Raw genomic sequence first — 20,386 nt, 5'->3', positions numbered from 1 at the left:
AAAGAAATTTAACTAATAATATTAAAAATATAAATAAATATTATAAATTCTAAAACAATTTAAATAATTAAAAGTAATTCATATAATAATATATTAAGAATAATATTAACAAAATATTATGCTTAATAATATTAAACTGTTATTATTGTTACATGTGTAAGTGTATATATATATATATATATATAGATATATACATATATGTGTATATAAATATGTATCTTATATATTTAAGGATGAATATTGTTTATATGATAATTTAATGGTACAAAAATAATATTATATATATACATATTTTTGTTTGTTGTAATTATGATTATTCACGATTAATTTTTTTTGAAAAGTTTTTAATATTTTAAAGAAAGAAAAACTATATCTTAAAATATTTCTTTATTTTTTCGATTTCATGTATACGTCTGTCTAGTTTTTTGTCAGCATACGACGTCCATTCTTTCACAAGATTATCATACTTGTAAAAATTAGCTTCAACAGTTGCCTAAATCAGATTATTTTGAATTAATGTAATAATTTTGTGCCATCTTAAAAGACTCACATAATTAAAGGACAAAATACTTGTGACATATATTACGGATATAAATACTAACAGAAAACTTAATATAAATCTAATTTTGAATAAAATTTACCATTTCAGTGAGAGTTTCATTTTTCTTGCACATATGTTTATGATAATTTTTGTATGCTTCAGTCACAATGATATTTTCCAAGAAGTTCTTGATCTATGTAGAATAACTTCATCAATATTTATTGTCAATAAATAATAATTTCATTTAACAAAATTTTTTTAATTTAACAAGAATGTGTAACGGAATACTTGTAGTATTTCGGTAATTAAGCATAATAGAAGCATAATATGAAAAACCCTTCTTAATTTTCAAGAAAAAATTTTTTCCTAAAATTTAAGCTCGATAATCTAAATTTTTTCAGGTATGAGACCTTCATTTTCCGACTCCTTGTAGAATGTACAATTTGAGAATTAAATATATGATGTGTGTTATATAAAAATATATGCAACATAACTCAACCTGTACATAACTATACTTATATACGTTAATAATTTTGATCTCGCTTCGCGTAAACAGTTTAAAACCCATATGGAATCGTGCAGTAATAAATCTAGTTTTGCAATGAAAAGAGAGGTGACGTCGCAATAGAATTCGCTCCGCTAAAAATTTTGGAAATCCAGAAAGTGAAAAGTGTGATAAAATTAAGTATGGTTCATTTATTCATGTGTAGTAAATACTACTATATAATAAGAACACATTTTATAAAATTACATGAAATTCGTTAAAATTACTTGTTCTTTTGCTTATAACTTTTTAATGAACAACGAGCGACGAATAAAACTTTTTGGATGTTATTCTAGATCATGACCCACACAACATATGTCAAGGTTATTCAAATCTCTGAATATGCTTTTAATATGCTTTTAATATGCATAATTATCATTATTTCTCATTTTCAATATACTTATAATAAAATATTATATATATATATATATATATATATATATATATGTATGTATATACATATCTATATATATAAGTAGCGTCCGTCTGTATGTATGACCGCGAACTCCTTCCACATTTGTGGGCCGATTTTCGTGAAATAAGTATCAAAATGTCGCAAATTTTTTGGGGATGGCTACTGTGTGATTTTTTTTTTTTAATTTTCGCTCACCCACGCATCCACCCACGCGCATGCGCATTTATGGGCCGATTTTCGCGAAATTGGTTTCATCCCACCCATGCATCCACCTACGCTCGTACACATTTATGGACCGAGCGAGCGCGCATTTATGGTACCGATTTGTACGAAATTTCGCAAATTTTTCGGAGAAGTTTGCTGTGTGTCTTTTTTTAATTTTCATTCTATCCACGCATCCAGCTACGCTCGCGCATATTTATGGACCGATTTTTACGAAATTGGTACCAAAATTTCGCAAAGTTATAGAAAAAGGCTGCTATGTGGTTTTTTATTAAGTTTTGCCCATCAAAAGATGAGAAAATAATTTCAAGGCTATACACAGTGAGCATAAAAGATAATGAAAGATTTTATCTACGTCTTTTTCTTCTACATGTGACTAAAGCTAAATGTTTTGAAGATTTAAAAACTGTAAACGGAGTTATTTATGAAACATTTAAAGATGCAGCAATTGCGAAGAATTTAATAGAAGCTGACGATCTATGGTCAAAAACGTTAGAGGAAGCAACAGAATCAAAAATGCCTTCACAAATTCGAGAGCTATTTGCCTATATTTGTATATTTGTAAATCCAACAGATGTACCAACATTTTAGAATAAATACAAAGATCAAATGATTGAAAACTTTATAAACAACAATGTTGTCGACCCTGAAAATATGGCTTTAAATCATATACAAGAAATTCTAAGAAATAATGGAAGTAGCTGTGAAAACTTTCAATTGCCAAATCCAATTCCAGTGAATATTTACGTCACAGAGTATAATGTGGATGAAGAAAAAAGACGTAGTGAATATTTATTATCAACACTAAATGATGAACAAAAACACGTGTACAATATAGTCATTAGAGCGATTGACAATGAGAATGAACCTCAGCGGTTATTTTATATTGATGGATTTGCAGGAAGTGGAAAAACTTATCTATTTAACACATTTTGGAGTGTTATTCGAGGAAGAAACAAAATAGTTATTCCATGTGCTTCAACTGGCATTGCTGCAACACTTCTTAAAGGAGGAAGAACTTATCACTCTCTGTTTAAGCTTTTAATTCCAATTGATGATGGAGCTAAATCAAATATCAGAGGAAACTCTCAAGCTGCACGAGAACTGATCTCTGCAAAACTCATCATATGGGATGAAGTAAGCATGACTGTTGGACATGCCTTAACAGCAGTTGATAAAATCTTCAAGGATCTGATGAAGAATGAAAGACCATTTGGAGGAAAAGTAATTTTATTTGCAGGAGATTTCAGACAAAATCTTCCCGTAGTGCCACAAGCACAAAAAACAGCTTTAATTAAATCGACTGTAAAATACAATCCTATATGGAGGAATGTAACTCAGGTTAAATTACAGCAAAATATGAGAACTGGAGAAGAAAAAGAATCTGTAAATTGGCTAATGCAACTAGGAGATGGTAAATTATCAAATACTGATGGACTACATCTCGATAGAACTGAAATCCCCCAGGATTTTATATCAAAAGAATCTCTTATTACTGAGATTTTTGATGATAGAATCACCATAGAGCGGAATAGAGAAAATCCAGATCGAGCGATTCTTTGTCCTAAAAATGAGGATACTTTCATAATTAATGACGAAATCCTTCGTCTAATGGAAGGAAAAGAAAAAGAGTATCTCTCAATTGACTCCATTGTAAGTGATGATCCACAGGAACAATTAAATTTTCCAACTGAATTTGTAAACTCTTTGACACCTTCTGGAATGCCAAATCATCGACTTAAAATAAAAATCGGTGTTATAATTATCTTATTAAGGAATTTAAATACTAAGAAAAGATTTTGTAATGGCACAAGATTCATTGTTACTAATATGAAAAATAATTTAATTTATGCGGATGTTCTAACTGGTCCTGCACGAGGACAGATTGTTATTATTCCAAAAATAGATTTAATTACAAGTGATTTGGAACTGCCATTTAAGTTTAAACGAAGACAGTTTCCTATTCGAGTGTCATTTGCTATAACAATCAATAAATCCCAAGGACAAAGTTTAGAAAAAGTTGGGATTTATTTGCCAAATCCTGTATTTGCTCATGGTCAACTTTATGTGGCATTTTCTAGAGCGATTAAAAAGGAAAGTATAAAAATTAAGATTGATGAATTTAATAATCAAGGACATCTTATTGAAGGAAGTGAAAAATGTTTTAAAAAATATATAATATATATAGATATATCTATATATATAAAGGTAGCGCGAAATAAAATATCAGAAAATGAAAAAAGAAATAACATAGTAGTTATCTTCAAAAAATTTATAATATTTTGATATAAATTTAGTGAAAATCGGTTTATAAATATGTAAGTAGCTCATGAGGACTGTGCGAAGCGCGGTCCAAATAAAAAGGTTTTAAGGACCGCGCTTTGCGCGGTCCGAAAAGCTAGTATGTATATATTATGTATATATACATACTAGCTATGTATGTATATATTATAAATATACATATAGATATATAGATATATAGATAATAATTCTAAATGAAAGCAATAAATTTTAGAAGATAATGCGTTAAAAATTAAAAGGGGTTTTTATATATATAAGCATATATTTTTCTCTGAGCAGTTACATTCCTCTAAATAGAAAAGTGAAAATTAGGTTCTTATTTTTTTCTTCAAATTTTAGACAAGTTAAAAGAAATGAAATTTAATGGACATTATTTACTACTAAAAAAAAATACTTATATTTTTTTAATTCTCTTGTATTGTTATAAAAGAATAAACTTATGTTTTTTTCTTATTAAGCAATCCTTATTCAATTTTTTATTAAGACTTTTAAACAACCTAGAATGTCATCATTTAAAAATATACATTAGAAAGCTTGATTTCTATAGAAATTTCTTATTCAATTTATTATTTTTGTAAAATCAATAATTTAAGTAAAAATTTTTCATGTAAATAAATAAATACAATATTATACACAATTTCAATCTTTTATTTAATGATACGGAAAAATTTTAGAAATATAATAAAAAATATTCTTATTGTCGTGGAAAATTACCATCAAATTTCATTTTTTTAATTTATCCAAAATTTAGAAAAAATAAGTAAAAACTTAATCTTTATTTCTCCTTTTAGAAGAATATAACTCTTAAAAGAGCGATGGAGGAATATATGGTTATATGAAATGATCATCATTATTTCTCAACAAAAAATTATCTTTTAAAGTATATGTGTTACAGACACTTTGTAAATCTTTAAATGCTAACTTATAAAGACTCGGCGTTTCATAAACAGGCTGAGTTTTTTATAAAGAAAGATGATTTTACGAAAGCCTGCAATATATATATGCATACATGTATACATTAGATATAAATAAGTTTAATAAAAAAATAACCGGATCTATAAAATTTACCTTTTTTAATTGTTCTTCCGCATACACATGATTAATAATGACAATAAATATAACAACTCCATTGACACCTCTATAAAACAACACATATAGTTATTATAAGTAATTAATTTTCGTAATTGTAAAAAGTATTCGTTCAAGAAAAAAATATTTCTGGTTATTACCTTGGTTTTAATTTATCAAAATTTTCCAAAATATACAAAAACACATTATCGTGCTTTGCATGTTTTGCAATAATAGAAAGAAAACTAATCATATTTCTCTTGATTTGTGTTTTATTATATGTTTCATTTTGTTTGAACATTATTGATTCTAAATATTCTTCCATAATTCTATTTGAAGCGCAAGCTAAAAATTCTAAAAATCTATCATTATTATATGTTTTCGTTAAATGTTCCTTCACATTGCGCAAATCCTTACTCATTGTTGACATCAAACCATTACAATATATCCACTCTTTCCACCACGGTAAAAGTCTACAACATTCAAAAATAAAAGTGTGATTAAACATATTTAGCGTTATAATATTGCATCTTCATTCAATAACTGAATATGCAAATAATGGTAAAAAACTGTAACAAGGAATATTACTTATTTGTATTCGATTTGTATACAATACGCAGTAATTTTAAATAAGCTTCTATGAGGCAATTCGGGTCACCGAGGATACATAACCATTTAATGGCTTCTTGCCTTAAACATTTAGTAAGATCACTTTCCTCAGGATCTTCTTCGTATTTTATTTTCTCAAGTAGATTGGCCAATATATTTTTTATTTTCTCCTAAAAGTTATCCAAGTCAAATAATTATATCGGTTTACAGTAAGCGTGTAGCGTTGGACATTCAATTTCTCAACAAGTAGATTGAAAGAGGAGCAGTCTGATTGAACAGCCACTGCAAAGTTCTAACATTACATCCCTTTATCTCTTCATGTAAAAAACAGTTAAAAAATTTGAATGTCTAGCTTTGAATGAACACCATTCGAGTGGAAAACTATTTTGTTAGACACACACATATATATATATATATATATATATATATATATATATATATACATACATTTTATTTTAATTTATTCTCTCCACCATAAAAATTTTTTTATTTTTATTTATAGAGTCAATGTTTCACAAACAAGTTGTTTGGCTTCAAAGAGAACATGAGATAATGCAATTAGTTTGACCTTGGCTTGTACACTTAAAGTCAAACTAATATCACCAAATTATATATACACATTATATATATACATATATATATATATATATATACATATATATATATACAATATATATACATATACCCTTCCAAGTCAAACAACTTTTGTTTTTAACATCTTTTTCTACAATCCAAAATAAAAAGAAATACAGGAGAACCTACATATTATAATGCTCATGCAAATATACAAAGTAAACTTTAATTTGTTAACAACATTTGATACTCATACAAAATTACCGATCTTTTTTATATTACTATACGTACGTTTGATTACTATACGTACATATAATTTTAAATTAAAATTTTAATAGAAAATTACTTTAAATATGAGAAAAATAATTACTCAAAAATCTTATGTATGTCTAACAATTATAATATAAACCTGAAATAAAAACTTTTCTTAAATAAAAAAGATTTTACTATATCTTAAATAAGAGTACAGAAAAACTATTTGAATCTTTTTAGCCACATATATTTTATTTTCTTGGAAAATATGACATAAAATAATTTAAAAATTCTTCTACTGTTTAATACTATTATTATTTACCTTAATATTTTGGATTCCTTCATCTGGAAATGGAATGATGCTCGACATGTGTTCAAAAGCTTTTATCATAGGATACCATGCTATATAATTTGTCTCATGTCCAAGATAGCTCGTCAAGTTCCAGAATACGGAAGAATTGAGTTGGCCATTTATCAGAAAATAAAATGCATCGTCGATGATTTTAGCACGATTAAGAACATGTATTTTTGTATATTCTGTAGAGTTCAAATATTTTGCAATTTTTTTGCCAATTTTCAGGATCGTAATTAACGCGATAGTATCCTGTAGTAAATAATTTTTATATTATTAGATTTTCAAATAAATGATTTTTTAAATATATTAAAAAATATTTAAAATTATCTGCATTTTAGATGTTTGAGTAATTCCAAATATTAAAAAAAGAAAGACAAATTATAATAATTAAGAAAAACATTACTTAGAGTAGTATTTGTGGTAATATGGCATAGAATGAAACTATGTAAGAAATTATTAATCCATTTATATTTATTTTAGCTTAAATAATTATAGATGCAAAATTGAATTTATTTCACGTTAATCGATAGTAAAATGCAGAGAATGCGTCATACAATATTTTTTGAAATATTATATAATGTTATTATGTATTTATTCATACATTGCGTATTGTTATTAAAAAAGAATATAGTTAACATTATATAATGGTTTAATACTTTAATTATGTAAAAATATAATAAATTAGTTAATCAATATTTACCAACTTGTCGTAAATTGAATATTACCCAACCATTATCTTTTACAGAAACTTGGTAAGCTGGCCGGGACGACGACAAAACCATTACTCTTTCGTCGTAAAGCGGCATTCTAAGGTCCTCAAAATTTGGATTATTCTGGGAGGCATAAGTTACAAGTACCCAGAAAGCGTATTGTTTAAGTATTTCATAATTTTCTATTGTTACATTATATACATTTTCATTATTCGAGAAATCTCTCGTTATTTTCAACACAGGATAATTTATAGTTTTCATCCAATCATTTATTATTGTTGAAGGAGGCATTATTTCTTTCTCAAAATATAATTTGTTTAAAATATCCTGTATGGTAAGCCATAAATTTTGAAGAAGACTCTTCGATATAAACTCACTATATTAGTTAAAATTTGGCATTATTGACACAGTAAAATCGGTACTGATCGTAAATTACGTATCAAAAAATATGAAAGTGTTATTAAATTTATACACTTTACAGCTTACATAATTGCATTATTTAATATTTTATATGCTAGATTCTATAATTTATATATAAGTAAATAATATGTTGAAATGGTATGTATAATACAATATATTTCATAATATACTCACAAATTTAAATATTCATAAACCTTCCTTTGAAACATTTCATCGGAAATTACATACTTCAGCATGCGTAATATTAAGGGTGCTACAATTCATATGATACAATGTGATTTATATATAAATTTGTTTACAAGTCTTTCAACTACATTTTTCATAAATTTTTAAAATTTTAGTATACTATTATGTACATATATGTATATAGTATACATATATATATATATATATATATATATGTATATAGTATACATATATATATATATATATATATATATATATATATATATATATATTTATATTCAAATATATTGATTGATTTGATTCATTCAAATAAATTTATTGATTTTTTTACCTTTAACGTAATGGTAAAAAGAAGAAAAGGCATTATTTTCGAAAAAATTGGCTTCCTTTATAAGAGACTGATTGTGAGTCTCCAAACGAAGTGATTCATAATAAACCTGAACTACAAATAAATCCATCATTTCGGAATTTTTGTAAACCTAAAGCAGAAAGATTTAATATGATGAAATGAATATTTAGCCAAATGAAATATTAACGGTACACATTTAATATTTTTATTAAACAGAAATTTGAAAATTTTTTATCAACATTACAAAATATAGTAAAATTTTTTGATAAAGTAATGTGTAATGTGTGAAATAGTGATATCATTCAAAACTATTTGTAATAATTGAAAATTATGATATTATTTCTCTCTACATTGCAAATTATATAACGATTTGAAAATATCGAGAACCAATATACAATTTAGTCTTTCCAAATATGACAAAAATTTATAAATAGCTTTAACAATTTTTATACGACATATTTAATGTTAAAAATAGTGTAAAAGTTTTTCATTTTCTTATAATAACAAACATTATATCTACTTACATAAATAAAATAACATTGTATTTAACATAAAACATAAGAAACATATAAAAATATATAATATATATATTATATATAATTGATACATTAAGAATATTACTAAAAAAATATAAAAAAATTACCTTGATGGAATCGATAGCATAAAGTCCAAACAATGTAGTAAGACCATCGATTAACCATAACTCAGATGACCAAAATGGATTAATAATATCAGCAAACCATTGATATGCCATTTTGCGCCCTATCAAACGCGCTACTTCTATTTTATGCGCAACAGAATCCAGATTTTCATCGTAAATAATATCTGTTTTTCTAAAAAATATAGAAATTAAAAGCTAGAGTTTAGAAGTTACATAAATTTCAGCAAATAATAATAGTTTTAATGTATAATCTGATTTAAAATTAAAAATTCTAAACGGATGATATACCCGATGTGGTATAATTGAATATTGTTTTGTACCGAATATAAAAAAATTGTGACATAAATTATTGTCATATACGTGATATATATATGTATATATGATTGAAATCAACTTATAATTAGTTATAAAAATATATGTATAATAATGTTTATGTATAAAAATTTTAAATTAAAACAATTATATTTTAATGTATGAATTTCGAAATTCTAATTTTATATTTTTAATTTAATTTAATTATTTCTAATTTTGCTTCATATATAAATTGTATTTAAATAAATTGATATTTTTTCTAATTTTTGAATTACCTATTTAACAGAAGACCCCAGTTCTCATTGTCATATAGCAAACTATGGATTGCAACAAATTGCACTTTTGGTATTTTCAATTCTTTCCATTCATGTTCAAATTTTGTCATTGTTTTGGTTGCTATCATTTCAGCAAATTCCATATGATCTAAGTCGGGTCTACGCCATATAATGATTCTAGATTTTTTCGACTCAAATTTAATGACATCTGTTGACGATATTACAACCGTCACGATATAAGTGGACATTGGAGGAGTAGTATTAAAGCATGTCCATTTCATATATGTTTCATTTTCATGCATTTTATGTTCGCATGTTTTCTCTTCTTGTACCGGCATATTTGAAAAAACTTGGTATTTACGATGATGCTTTATGGAAATGTTGAAAGTGGCTTTGATTGTCGGTTTTTCCCAGCATGGAAACAATCGTTGGGCTCCAATCGCTTGAAAATGTATTCTGTCCGACCTACGACATTTTAATAATATTGATTTAAATAAGGATGATTTTTAATAATCAGTAGCATTATATATACAGAGTGTCTGTTCGTAAATGCCCAAACAACAAATGTCGCAATTGATTGAAGTTAGAAGAAAGTTGAATGAGAAAAATTTACATGAGTTTGAGTCTGCTACAAAGTGCACATAAAAATATTTTCTTTACTCGTAACTTTTTTGAGTTATAAAAGTCATTTTCATTTGTTTAGCGATTTTAATTTTTTTATATTATTGGATTATTCGCAATATAAACTTTTTTACTTTAATTATACATAAACTATAAAATATTTATTTTTCGATTATCAAGCTTCAATATTTACGAATAACCTTTCTTATTCAATCGATTTTAACTCAAGTTATTGAACTGATGTCTCAGTATTTTCGCTAAAAGAAAATTATCTCTAACATGATTAAAAAATTATGGCTCACATAAAAAATATTTAGTTACGATTCACCCTGTTATATATATATACATATATATATGTATGTGGAGCACTCGCGCGTATAAAGGTACAAAGAAATTTTATATTTTATTTCATGCACATACGTAATAAAACGAGATAAAGTATAAATAATTGCATTCCCATCTAAACTATTCAACTTTCCATGATATATTTTTTATATTTATATATTTCACGTATTTAATAATAAATAAGATTAATTAACAATTAAAACATAGTATAAAATGTTATGATGACATTTTTGAGTAATATAAAGTAAAATAGAGATAGTGATGTATAGTATTATCTAATTAAATATTATAAAAAAAAGATGAAAGATGCGAGAGCAACAATGATAAAAATTTATATTTATTGTACTCTTAATATTACTCACATTTCGAATGATTTTCCTCTTTCGACTATAGTCTTCAAAGAAGTAATAATGTTTTTTGTGTTTTTAATTGCAGTGACAAATTTTATATTTAGTCTGTAACGTCCACTAGATAAAATTTGGTCGAAATAAAAAAAGTAAATTTGCTTTGCAGCATTATGTGTAATTTTTGACACTGAATATTTAATATCATTATATATAGTCTTTTGTAAACCTTTTATATATACGATTGAATTTTTTGCCAAATCTCCAAATAAAAAGTGTATTAATCTCGGTGAATTTAAAGCTATTTTTGTAAATGAACGCGAAATATCGATAATGGCACTTAATTCGCCGTAGAAAACAAAGTTGTCCTTTGTTTGATACTCTTCTATATTTGTTTTATAGTCTTTATATTTATATATTTCATGCTCCTCGTCTTCTTTGAAATATGGTATTAACTTGACGTCGTAATGTACTGGTGTTATATCATCAAAGTTATCATTAAACGCAATCGATGAGTTTTCCGTATTTTCACCAATTGAAAATGTTATTATAGTGCTAAATATAAGACCGCTATAAAATAACAGTCTTAGAAATGCCATGTTAATTTTTAGGTATCTGTAACAACTGTCCCTGTTGAAAGAAAAATATATATAAAATAAAATTTAAATAATAAATGTTACAGCAAATAAATTTATAAAGTATTTTCTAAAATTAGTTTTCTTGCGTAATTTCATCCGTGATGAATAACAGACAGATCTACTTATATAAATATGTTATTTTTAAAATTTGTTGTTTCGTAGATGATCATATTTTCAAAAAACTAATAATAAAAATAATCAACGGAATAGTCAACGGAAAATTAAATTTTTTTCGACTTTGTTGGTATGTCTCTTCAGGCATGTATACACACATACATATATGAGAGCGGGGGCTCGCGCGTGTGTGTATGTGTATGTGTGTGTGCGCGCAAAAGGTCAATAACAATTTGAATGTTTTTATATGTCTTATATATTATACATATTTTTTTAGTAACGAGAGAAACATTTATCGTTTGTTCATTATTTGCTTAAATAAATATATCGAATCAGTAATCGATTTAGTAACCTCTCAAATTATTATTAATATTACAAAAAAATATAAAACAAACATATGTACGATATTATATTAACATTGTAGTTATCTAATTTTTATTATTCATTTACAAATATTTGGATTAAATATTTAAAAAATTTTTAAAATATTTCTTTTAATCCTTAAATTTCTAATTCAAAGACGTTCTATAACAATATTATAATAAAGAAAGATTTATGTTTTTGTCAGATATAGAATATATGTACATAAAACTTAAGAATATGTATAGGTTTATATAAAAAATGAAAGAAAAACAAATAAAAAATTAATAAAATGTTCAACAGTTTAACAATTTTGAAAATAATTTAAAAAAAATATACTCTTATCGTATTTGTTCATATTTTAATACAATTTAAATTACGTTTTATCTTTAAAGAAAAAGTTATATAATATTCTGTTTCTAGGGACTCACCTTGTATACTAAAAATGCTATGTTAATTCTAATACAATTCTTTTTCTTCTCAGAACTAGTTAAAGTTGATACTTTATCACCGTGAACCGTTAATCTGTACTATCGTAATCTTAACGTTTCAAGAGGTAATCGAAAACTGGCAATGTCGATGTAAGAGACATCATAATAAATATATATATAAATACAAACATATTTACAAGTTATTTAAGGTCATCAAATCCTACAAAATTTAAATTTAAAATTATATATATGACATTTTAAAATTCATTGACTACGTTAATTTTTGATATTTATCTATGTATTATATATTTTGTTAATTTCATATACGATTTAATAAGCAATATAGAAAAATAAGTATTTATGTTTTCCTATATCTATAAATAATAATTTTTAATCTTTACATGTTAAGAATTAAAGCATTTTCATATCAACGTACTTTCATATATTTATTTTTTATGTAATACGTAAATAATATATTATAATTATTCTGATAATATAATATCTTAAAGTCATTTTAATCATGTTAAAATCTCCTGTCTTTGTACGATAACAGAGCTGACAAAAAGAACATTAGCGCCCTATATCGTAAATACACCACGTTATTATTAATTTATTGTCAAAATGTTTCAAGTACCTACTATAACATACATGTATATACGTGAAATATAAAATTATAATATTAAAATATGTATTTTAAAGTATAGATTAATTATTTGCTGAACGTAATATGTTATGACACTTTTTGTTACCTTAATTTTAATTGCTTGATTATTACTTAATAATTTATTTTATTATTATTTATTATATTTAATTAACTGTTTTGCGTTCTCACTCTGACTTGAACTTAAATCATCGAACAATGCAACATCGAACAAAATATATTTAAGTTTAAATATTATTAAAAAAATAATTGTGACCTATAAGGAAATAATTATGGCAAGTCACAACAACTTGAAAATATTAAAATTATAACTTCAAAATATTAAAATTACGAAAGCTGTGTATGTAATTGCAATATCCATATTATATCCATGATATATAAGTATACTAAAATTTTATAATTTTGTGTTGAAAATTATTTTAAAACAAATTAATTTTGTAAAATATTTATTCGAGTATATATTTTTTTCCGAATTTATATAACAAATAAATAAACTATTTGTATAGTAAAAATAATAAACTAGATAGGAGAGATATTAATATTATAAAAATTATAAGAAATATTTTGATATTATAAGAATAGAATTGATTATAGGATTATGGGAATCTTTAAACAAAAGTAATAATATTATATAATTTGTTATAAATGAAAAAATGCACACATGGATACATATAAAGAAATTTAACTAATAATATTAAAAATATAAATAAATATTATTAATTCTAAAACAATTTTTATGTTCGTATTATAACTATTAACTAATTAATTAAATATAAATTACGTGATAATATATGTATATTTAAAATAATATTAATAAAATATGTTATATATAATATTATTGAACAGTTGTCAATGCTACAAATTTATAATTTCATTTATTATATCCACATATATACACATAGACAATAATTAAAAGTAATTCATATAATAATATATTAAGAATAATATTAACAAAATATTATGCTTAATAATATTAAACTGTTATTATTGTTACATGTGTAAGTGTATACACATATATATATAGATATATACATATATGTGTATATAAATATGTATCTTATATATGTAAGGATGAATATTGTTTATATGATAATTTAATGGTACAAAAATAATATTATATATATACATATTCTTGTTTGTTGTAATTATGATTATTCACGATTAATTTCTTTTGAAAAGTTCTTAATATTTTAAAGAAAGAAAAACTATATCTTAAAATATTTCTTTATTTTTTCGATTTCATGTATACGTCTGTCCAGTTTTTTGTCAGCATACGACGTCCATTCTTTCACAAGATTATCATACTTGTAAAAATTAGCTTCAATAGTTGCCTAAATCAGATTATTTTGAATTAATGTAATAATTTTGTGCCATCTTAAAAGACTCACATAATTAAAGGACAAAATACTTGTGACATATATTACGGATATAAATACTAATAGAAAACTTAATATAAATCTAATTTTGAATAAAGTTTACCATTTCAGTGAGAGTTCCATTTTTCTTGCACATACGTTTATAATAATTTTTAAATGCTTCAATCACAATGATATTTTCCAAGAAGTTCCTGATCTATGTAGAATAACTTTATCAATATTTATTGTCAATAAATAATAATTTCATTTAACAAAATTTTTTTAATTTAACAAGAATGTGTAACGGAATACTTGTAGTATTTCGGTAATTAAGCATAATAAAAGCATAATATGAAAAACCCTTCTTAATTTTTAACAAAAAATTTTTTCCTAAAATTTAAGCTCGATAATCTAAATTTTTTCAGGTATGAGACCATCATTTTTCGACTCCTTGTAGAATGTACAATTTGAGAATTAAATATATGATGTGTGTTATATAAAAGTATATGCAACATAACTCAACCTGTACATAACTGTTATACTTATATACGTTAATAATTTTGATCTCTCTTCGCGTAAAAAGTTCAAAACCCATATGGAATCGTGCAGTAATAAATCTAGTTTTGCACTGAAAAGAGAGGTGACGTCGCAATAGAATTTGCTCCGCTAAAAATTTTGGAAATTCAGAAAGTGAAAAGTATGACAAAATTAAGTATGGTTCATTTATTCATGTGTAGTAAATACTACTATATATACTAAAAGCACATTTTATAAAATGTACCTAGTGTCGAAAATTACATGAAATTCGTTAAAATTACTTATTCTTTTGCTTATAACTTTTTAATGAACAACGAGCTACGAAAAAATTTTTTGGATGTTATTCAAAGTCATGAACCTTACAACATATGTCAAGGTTATTCAAATCTCTGAATATGCTTTTTATATGCTCTTAATATGCATAATTATCATTATTTCTTACTTTTAATAAACCTATAATAAAATATTATATATATACATATAGATATATAGATATACAGATAATAATTTTAAATGAAAGCAATAAATTTTAAGAGATAATGCGTCGAAAATTAAAAGGGGTTTTTATACATATAAGCGTATATATTAGACAAGATAAAAGAAATGAAATTTAATGGATATTTTTTATTACTAAAAAAATACTTATATTTTCTCAATTGTCTCGTATTGTTATAAAAGAATAAACTTATGTTTTTTATTATTAAGCAATCCATATTCAATTTTTTATTAGAACTTTTTAACAGCCTAGAATGTCATCATTTAAAAATATACGTTAGAAAGCTTAATTTCTTTAGAAACTTTTTATTTGTTTTATTATTTCTGTAAAATCAATAATTCAAGTAAAAATTTTTCAAGTAAATAAATAAATACAATATCATGCACAATTTAATTTTTTTATTTAATGATACGGGAAAATTTAAAAAATATAATAAAAAAATATTTTTTTTGTTAATGGAAAATTACCATCAAATTTCATTTTTTTAATTGGTCCAAAATTTAGGAAAAATAAGTAAAAACTTAATCTTTATTTCTCTTTTTAGAAAAGTATAACTTTTAAAAGAGCGATGGAGGGATATATGGTTATATGAAATATCATTATTATTTTTCAACAAAGAATTATCTTTTAAAGAATATATGTTTTAGACACTTTGTAAATCTTTAAACGCTAATTTATAAAGATTCGGCGTTTTATAAAAAAGCTGAATTATTTTATAAAGAAAGTTGACAAAAGCATGCAACATATATATATATAAACATTAGATATAAATAAGCTTAATAATAAAAAAATAACCAGATTTATAATATTTACCTCTTTTAATTGTTTTTCAGAATACCCATGATTAATAATGCCAATAAATATGGCAACTCCATTGACACCTCTATAAAATAATACATATAATTATTATAAGTAATTAATTTTCGTATTTATAAAAAGTATTCGTACAAGAAAAAAATATTTCTGGATATTACCTTGGTTTTTATTTATCAAAATTTTCCAATATATTCAAAAACACATTATCGTGCTTTGCATGTTTTGCAATAATAAAAAGAAAACTAATCATATTTCTCTTGATTTGTGTTTCATTATATGTTTCATTATGTTTGAACATTATTGATTCTAAATATTCTTCCATAATTCTATTTGAAGCGCAAGCTAAAAATTCTAAAAATTTATAATTATTATATTTTTTCGTTAAATGTTTCTTCACATTGCGCAACAAATCCTTACTCGTTGTTGACATCAAACCATTACAATATATCCACTCTTTCCACCACGGTAAAAGTCTACAACATTTAAAAATAAAAGTTTGATTAAACATATTTAGCGCTATAATATTACATCTTGATTCAATAATTGAATATGCAAATAATGGTAAAAAGGAAAATTACTTATTTGTATCCGAGGTGTATACAATACGCATTATTTTTTTATAAGCTTCTATATGGCAATTCCAGTCACCGAGAATACATAACCATTTAATGGCTTCTTGCCTTAAACATTTTGTAAAATCACGTTCCTTAGGATCTTCTTCGTATTTTATTTTCTCAAGTAGATTGGCCAATATATTTTTTATTTTCTCCTAAAAGTTATCCAAGTCAAACAATTATATCGGTTTCTCCTAAAAGTTATCCAAGTCAAATAATTATATCGGTTTACAGTAAGCGTGTAGCGTTGGACATTCAATTTCTCAACAAGTAGATTGAAAGAGAAGCAGGCTGATTGAACAGCCACTACAAAGTCCTAACATTACATCCCTTGATCACTTTATGTGAAAATAAGTTAAAAAATTTGAAGCTCTAGCTTTATACAAACACGATTCGAGTGGAACTTTATTTTGTTGGAAAAGAAATAAATCTCGTTTTATCCTTAACATTATCCAACTGAATCAATATGATTTAATTCAGTAAGTTAATTTCTAAAATTCCGGTAGTTTTTCATAAACATTCTGAATACATTAGTACATGTGTGTGTGTATATATGTATATATATTCCTTAATTTATGTAAGATTACTGAGAATGAAAAAAATACGTTTTAAGATAAATCAGTATGACTTGTATTACAAAAACATACCAAATATAATTTCAATTCTGTGAAAAATTTAAGTAATGCATAATGCTTATAATGCTTATAATAACCGCGTTTTGGTTCTTATTTGCCGTCACTGTCGTTTAAAAGATTTTTATCGTAAAATTATGTTACGCATGTACATATCGTATAACAGATTTCTTGTAAGCCTGAGTATTATTAGCAAATTTGAAATTTTTAAATAACTAATATCAAGGCTCTCTATGGAAATAAAATTAAAAACAATACAGGCAGTAGAGAGCAAATTATATATCGTATAAATGGAATTAGATGGCAGGTGAGAAAAATTAGAACTGTAGATATAGTAGAATATTTTATATAGTGACAAAAATAGTTTATTAACAATTAACGAAATCTACGCATGTGTTATGAATTAGTGTAATTTCGAAAAACATAAAAATTTAATCTTAACAATCGTAAATCTTTACATAACTACAACCGTTCGAAAATTTCATTTTTTAATAGATTAATACGCATCGAGCTTAGAGATACGTATTTTGTTATCAGAAAGACTTTTGTAAAAATCTTCCTTCTTTCCATGGAAATATAACTTTACCAATGTTTGTTTACAATGACTTTTTTAATAAACAAAGTCGTCCGTTATTCTCCTATTTTTAAAAGGAAAAAAAAGAAGTTTGATAAAAAATTGGAGTTTTTGTTGACTAAACAACGTAAAAGTTACATTATCAAACCTATTCGTTATTATTGTTTTCATAATTCTTATGTCTCCAACAAATATCATATAACTCAACTAGATTATGACCATTCTTCTAATAATTATTCCTTTAATAATACTCTAATAAATAGGATAACGAATGTCCATATTGAACCTACAACGTATTCTAACGTACATTCAAACTTAAAATAATAAAAGAAAAATGGTTCATCAATCTTTCAAAAATATCCATACCCCATGACATTTAATGTTTTTTTACAATTAGGGGAGAAATTCAGTCTTCCTTTCATTAATAATGATCGGAACTTTGTTTAAAACTGATTTTAATACATAGAACTCTTGCAGAACTGTCGAGAACTATCGTCAGAACTGCCGAAAATCATCAGCACGACACATTTTTGTCTAAGTGTCGTAATACGCAATTAAAACAAAAATTGTTTAAAAGTTAATTGGTGGAATATCGATCTGAAATTATATATATATGCGACTCTCAATTAGAACTATCGGGAACTCTTGTAAAAAATAAGAATTTTCAATTCGTTTTAGTACTTTAGAGAGGAAAGTGTCGTGCTAAATTCGCGAAGTTAGCGCGTCATTCTTTATTTTTGATTTTTTTGATAATTTGTTGAAATTTTGCCTTGAAATGACATATAATTATAGAATTGGTACAGAACTAACAAGAACTCTTAATAAACATCTTGATTTTCGATGTTTTCTTGTACTTTAAAGAAGGATGTGCCATGCTGGAACGTGAAGTTAGCACGTCATTTTTTATTTTCGATATTTTTGATATTAAAAATGCGGAACTTTTTTTAATGTTTATCAGGAACTATAGAACTATGAAAAGTGCTACTGAAACTGTTATTATTTTTTTTAAATTAATAAAATGTCGTGCCAATTTCACAGACACCGGCCTTTAATAGTATGTCGTCGGTGCTAAAAGTAAATATAAATTAATTTTATTTCTAGCTTTCCCAATATTATTTTCAATAACTTTACTTGTTTTCTTAATTTCCGAACAACCTTATACTTATACTGGTTCTATCTAATTATTAGATAATATACTTATTATCTGTTTAAAAGCTGAAAATCTTTATCGTATAATCTTTCTATCTTTCTATAAAATATATATTTTAAAAGAACGAAATAATAGAAATATAAAACTTCGATAGCTATATAGTTATAATAAAAAAATTGATTTAGTGAATAAGAATGATGGAATTACAAGGTGATTGACAATAGAGAATGGTGACAAAAAAGAATGACATAGCATTCTAGTTATTCGGCGTCTTCTTTTCGTTTTGCAAACTGGTGTGTATGTCGAGATATGCAGGTATACATATATGAATATTTATTCATTATTATTTGTGTTATTTGAGACAAAAATATACAGGAAACTTCCTCCTTTTTACATTTCATAAGAATCTGTCTATGCAATATAAGAATATAGCGCTGGCATGCGTGATTATAAATTAATCTTTTTCAAAATTTTGACACGCAATTGTAGATTCAAAACTATTCCTTTAATTAAAGCTTGTAACTCGTTCAAAAACCAACGTGAGAATCTTCAGATCTGAATTTGTAATTTCAGGTAACAATTATTCTGTGAAAAATAACAAGAAGTGTCATCTGAAAAGTAAAGCACTCGTACAACGCGCGAATAGAATTTCGTAAAAGATGAGAGAAAAGGAAACATATTAAACTTAATGACTTTTGTTAAGTTTCGTTGTAATCACTGTGATAATTCATATAATTTGCGAGCGGATTCGCGCGGTATCTCTGGGAGAATCTTTTATTCCTGCAACGTAACTGCTATTATGTACTAATTATCTTCATTTGACAACGATTCTTGAACGAACGAGAAGTTTCAATATCCTTTATCAATTGATAGATGAGTTCATGAAACGGATAATTAAAATTCAA

At 24.9% G+C, this 20,386-nt stretch overlaps 1 protein-coding gene across 1 annotated transcript; it reads right to left on the bottom strand.

Annotated features, from left to right (window-relative positions):
• Positions 1 to 306: 306 nt before the first annotated feature.
• Positions 307 to 12,797, bottom strand: LOC140666754 (aminopeptidase N-like). The gene is made up of 13 exons (XM_072894277.1): positions 12,647 to 12,797; positions 11,122 to 11,733; positions 9,794 to 10,258; positions 9,189 to 9,378; positions 8,528 to 8,675; positions 8,185 to 8,263; positions 7,611 to 7,966; positions 6,848 to 7,062; positions 5,680 to 5,870; positions 5,253 to 5,564; positions 5,092 to 5,161; positions 642 to 734; positions 307 to 493 (listed from the first exon to the last, which is right to left on the bottom strand). The coding sequence occupies exons 2-13, from the start codon at positions 11,700 to 11,702 to the stop codon at positions 368 to 370; spliced, it is 2,826 nt and encodes a 941-aa protein (XP_072750378.1). The 5' UTR covers positions 11,703 to 11,733; positions 12,647 to 12,797; the 3' UTR covers positions 307 to 367.
• Positions 12,798 to 20,386: the final 7,589 nt, after the last annotated feature.

The sequence above is a fragment of the Anoplolepis gracilipes genome, chromosome 1 (genome assembly GCF_047496725.1).
Source record: "Anoplolepis gracilipes chromosome 1, ASM4749672v1, whole genome shotgun sequence".
Taxonomy (NCBI): Eukaryota; Metazoa; Arthropoda; class Insecta; order Hymenoptera; family Formicidae; genus Anoplolepis; species Anoplolepis gracilipes.
This window is presented reverse-complemented; position numbering and strand designations above follow the sequence as displayed.

Bases quoted from the DNA above. Each gene is read 5' to 3' on its own strand.
- LOC140666754 (XM_072894277.1), bottom strand. From the start codon at position 11,702: ATGGCATTTCTAAGACTGTTATTTTATAGCGGTCTTATATTTAGCACT. The intron at 8,676-9,188 runs GTAATTTTTTTA...TTTCTGCTTTAG, and splicing joins ATGCTATCGATTCCATCAAG to GTTTACAAAAATTCCGAAAT. The intron at 8,264-8,527 runs GTAAAAAAATCA...TATGAATTGTAG, and splicing joins TTTTTACCATTACGTTAAAG to CACCCTTAATATTACGCATG.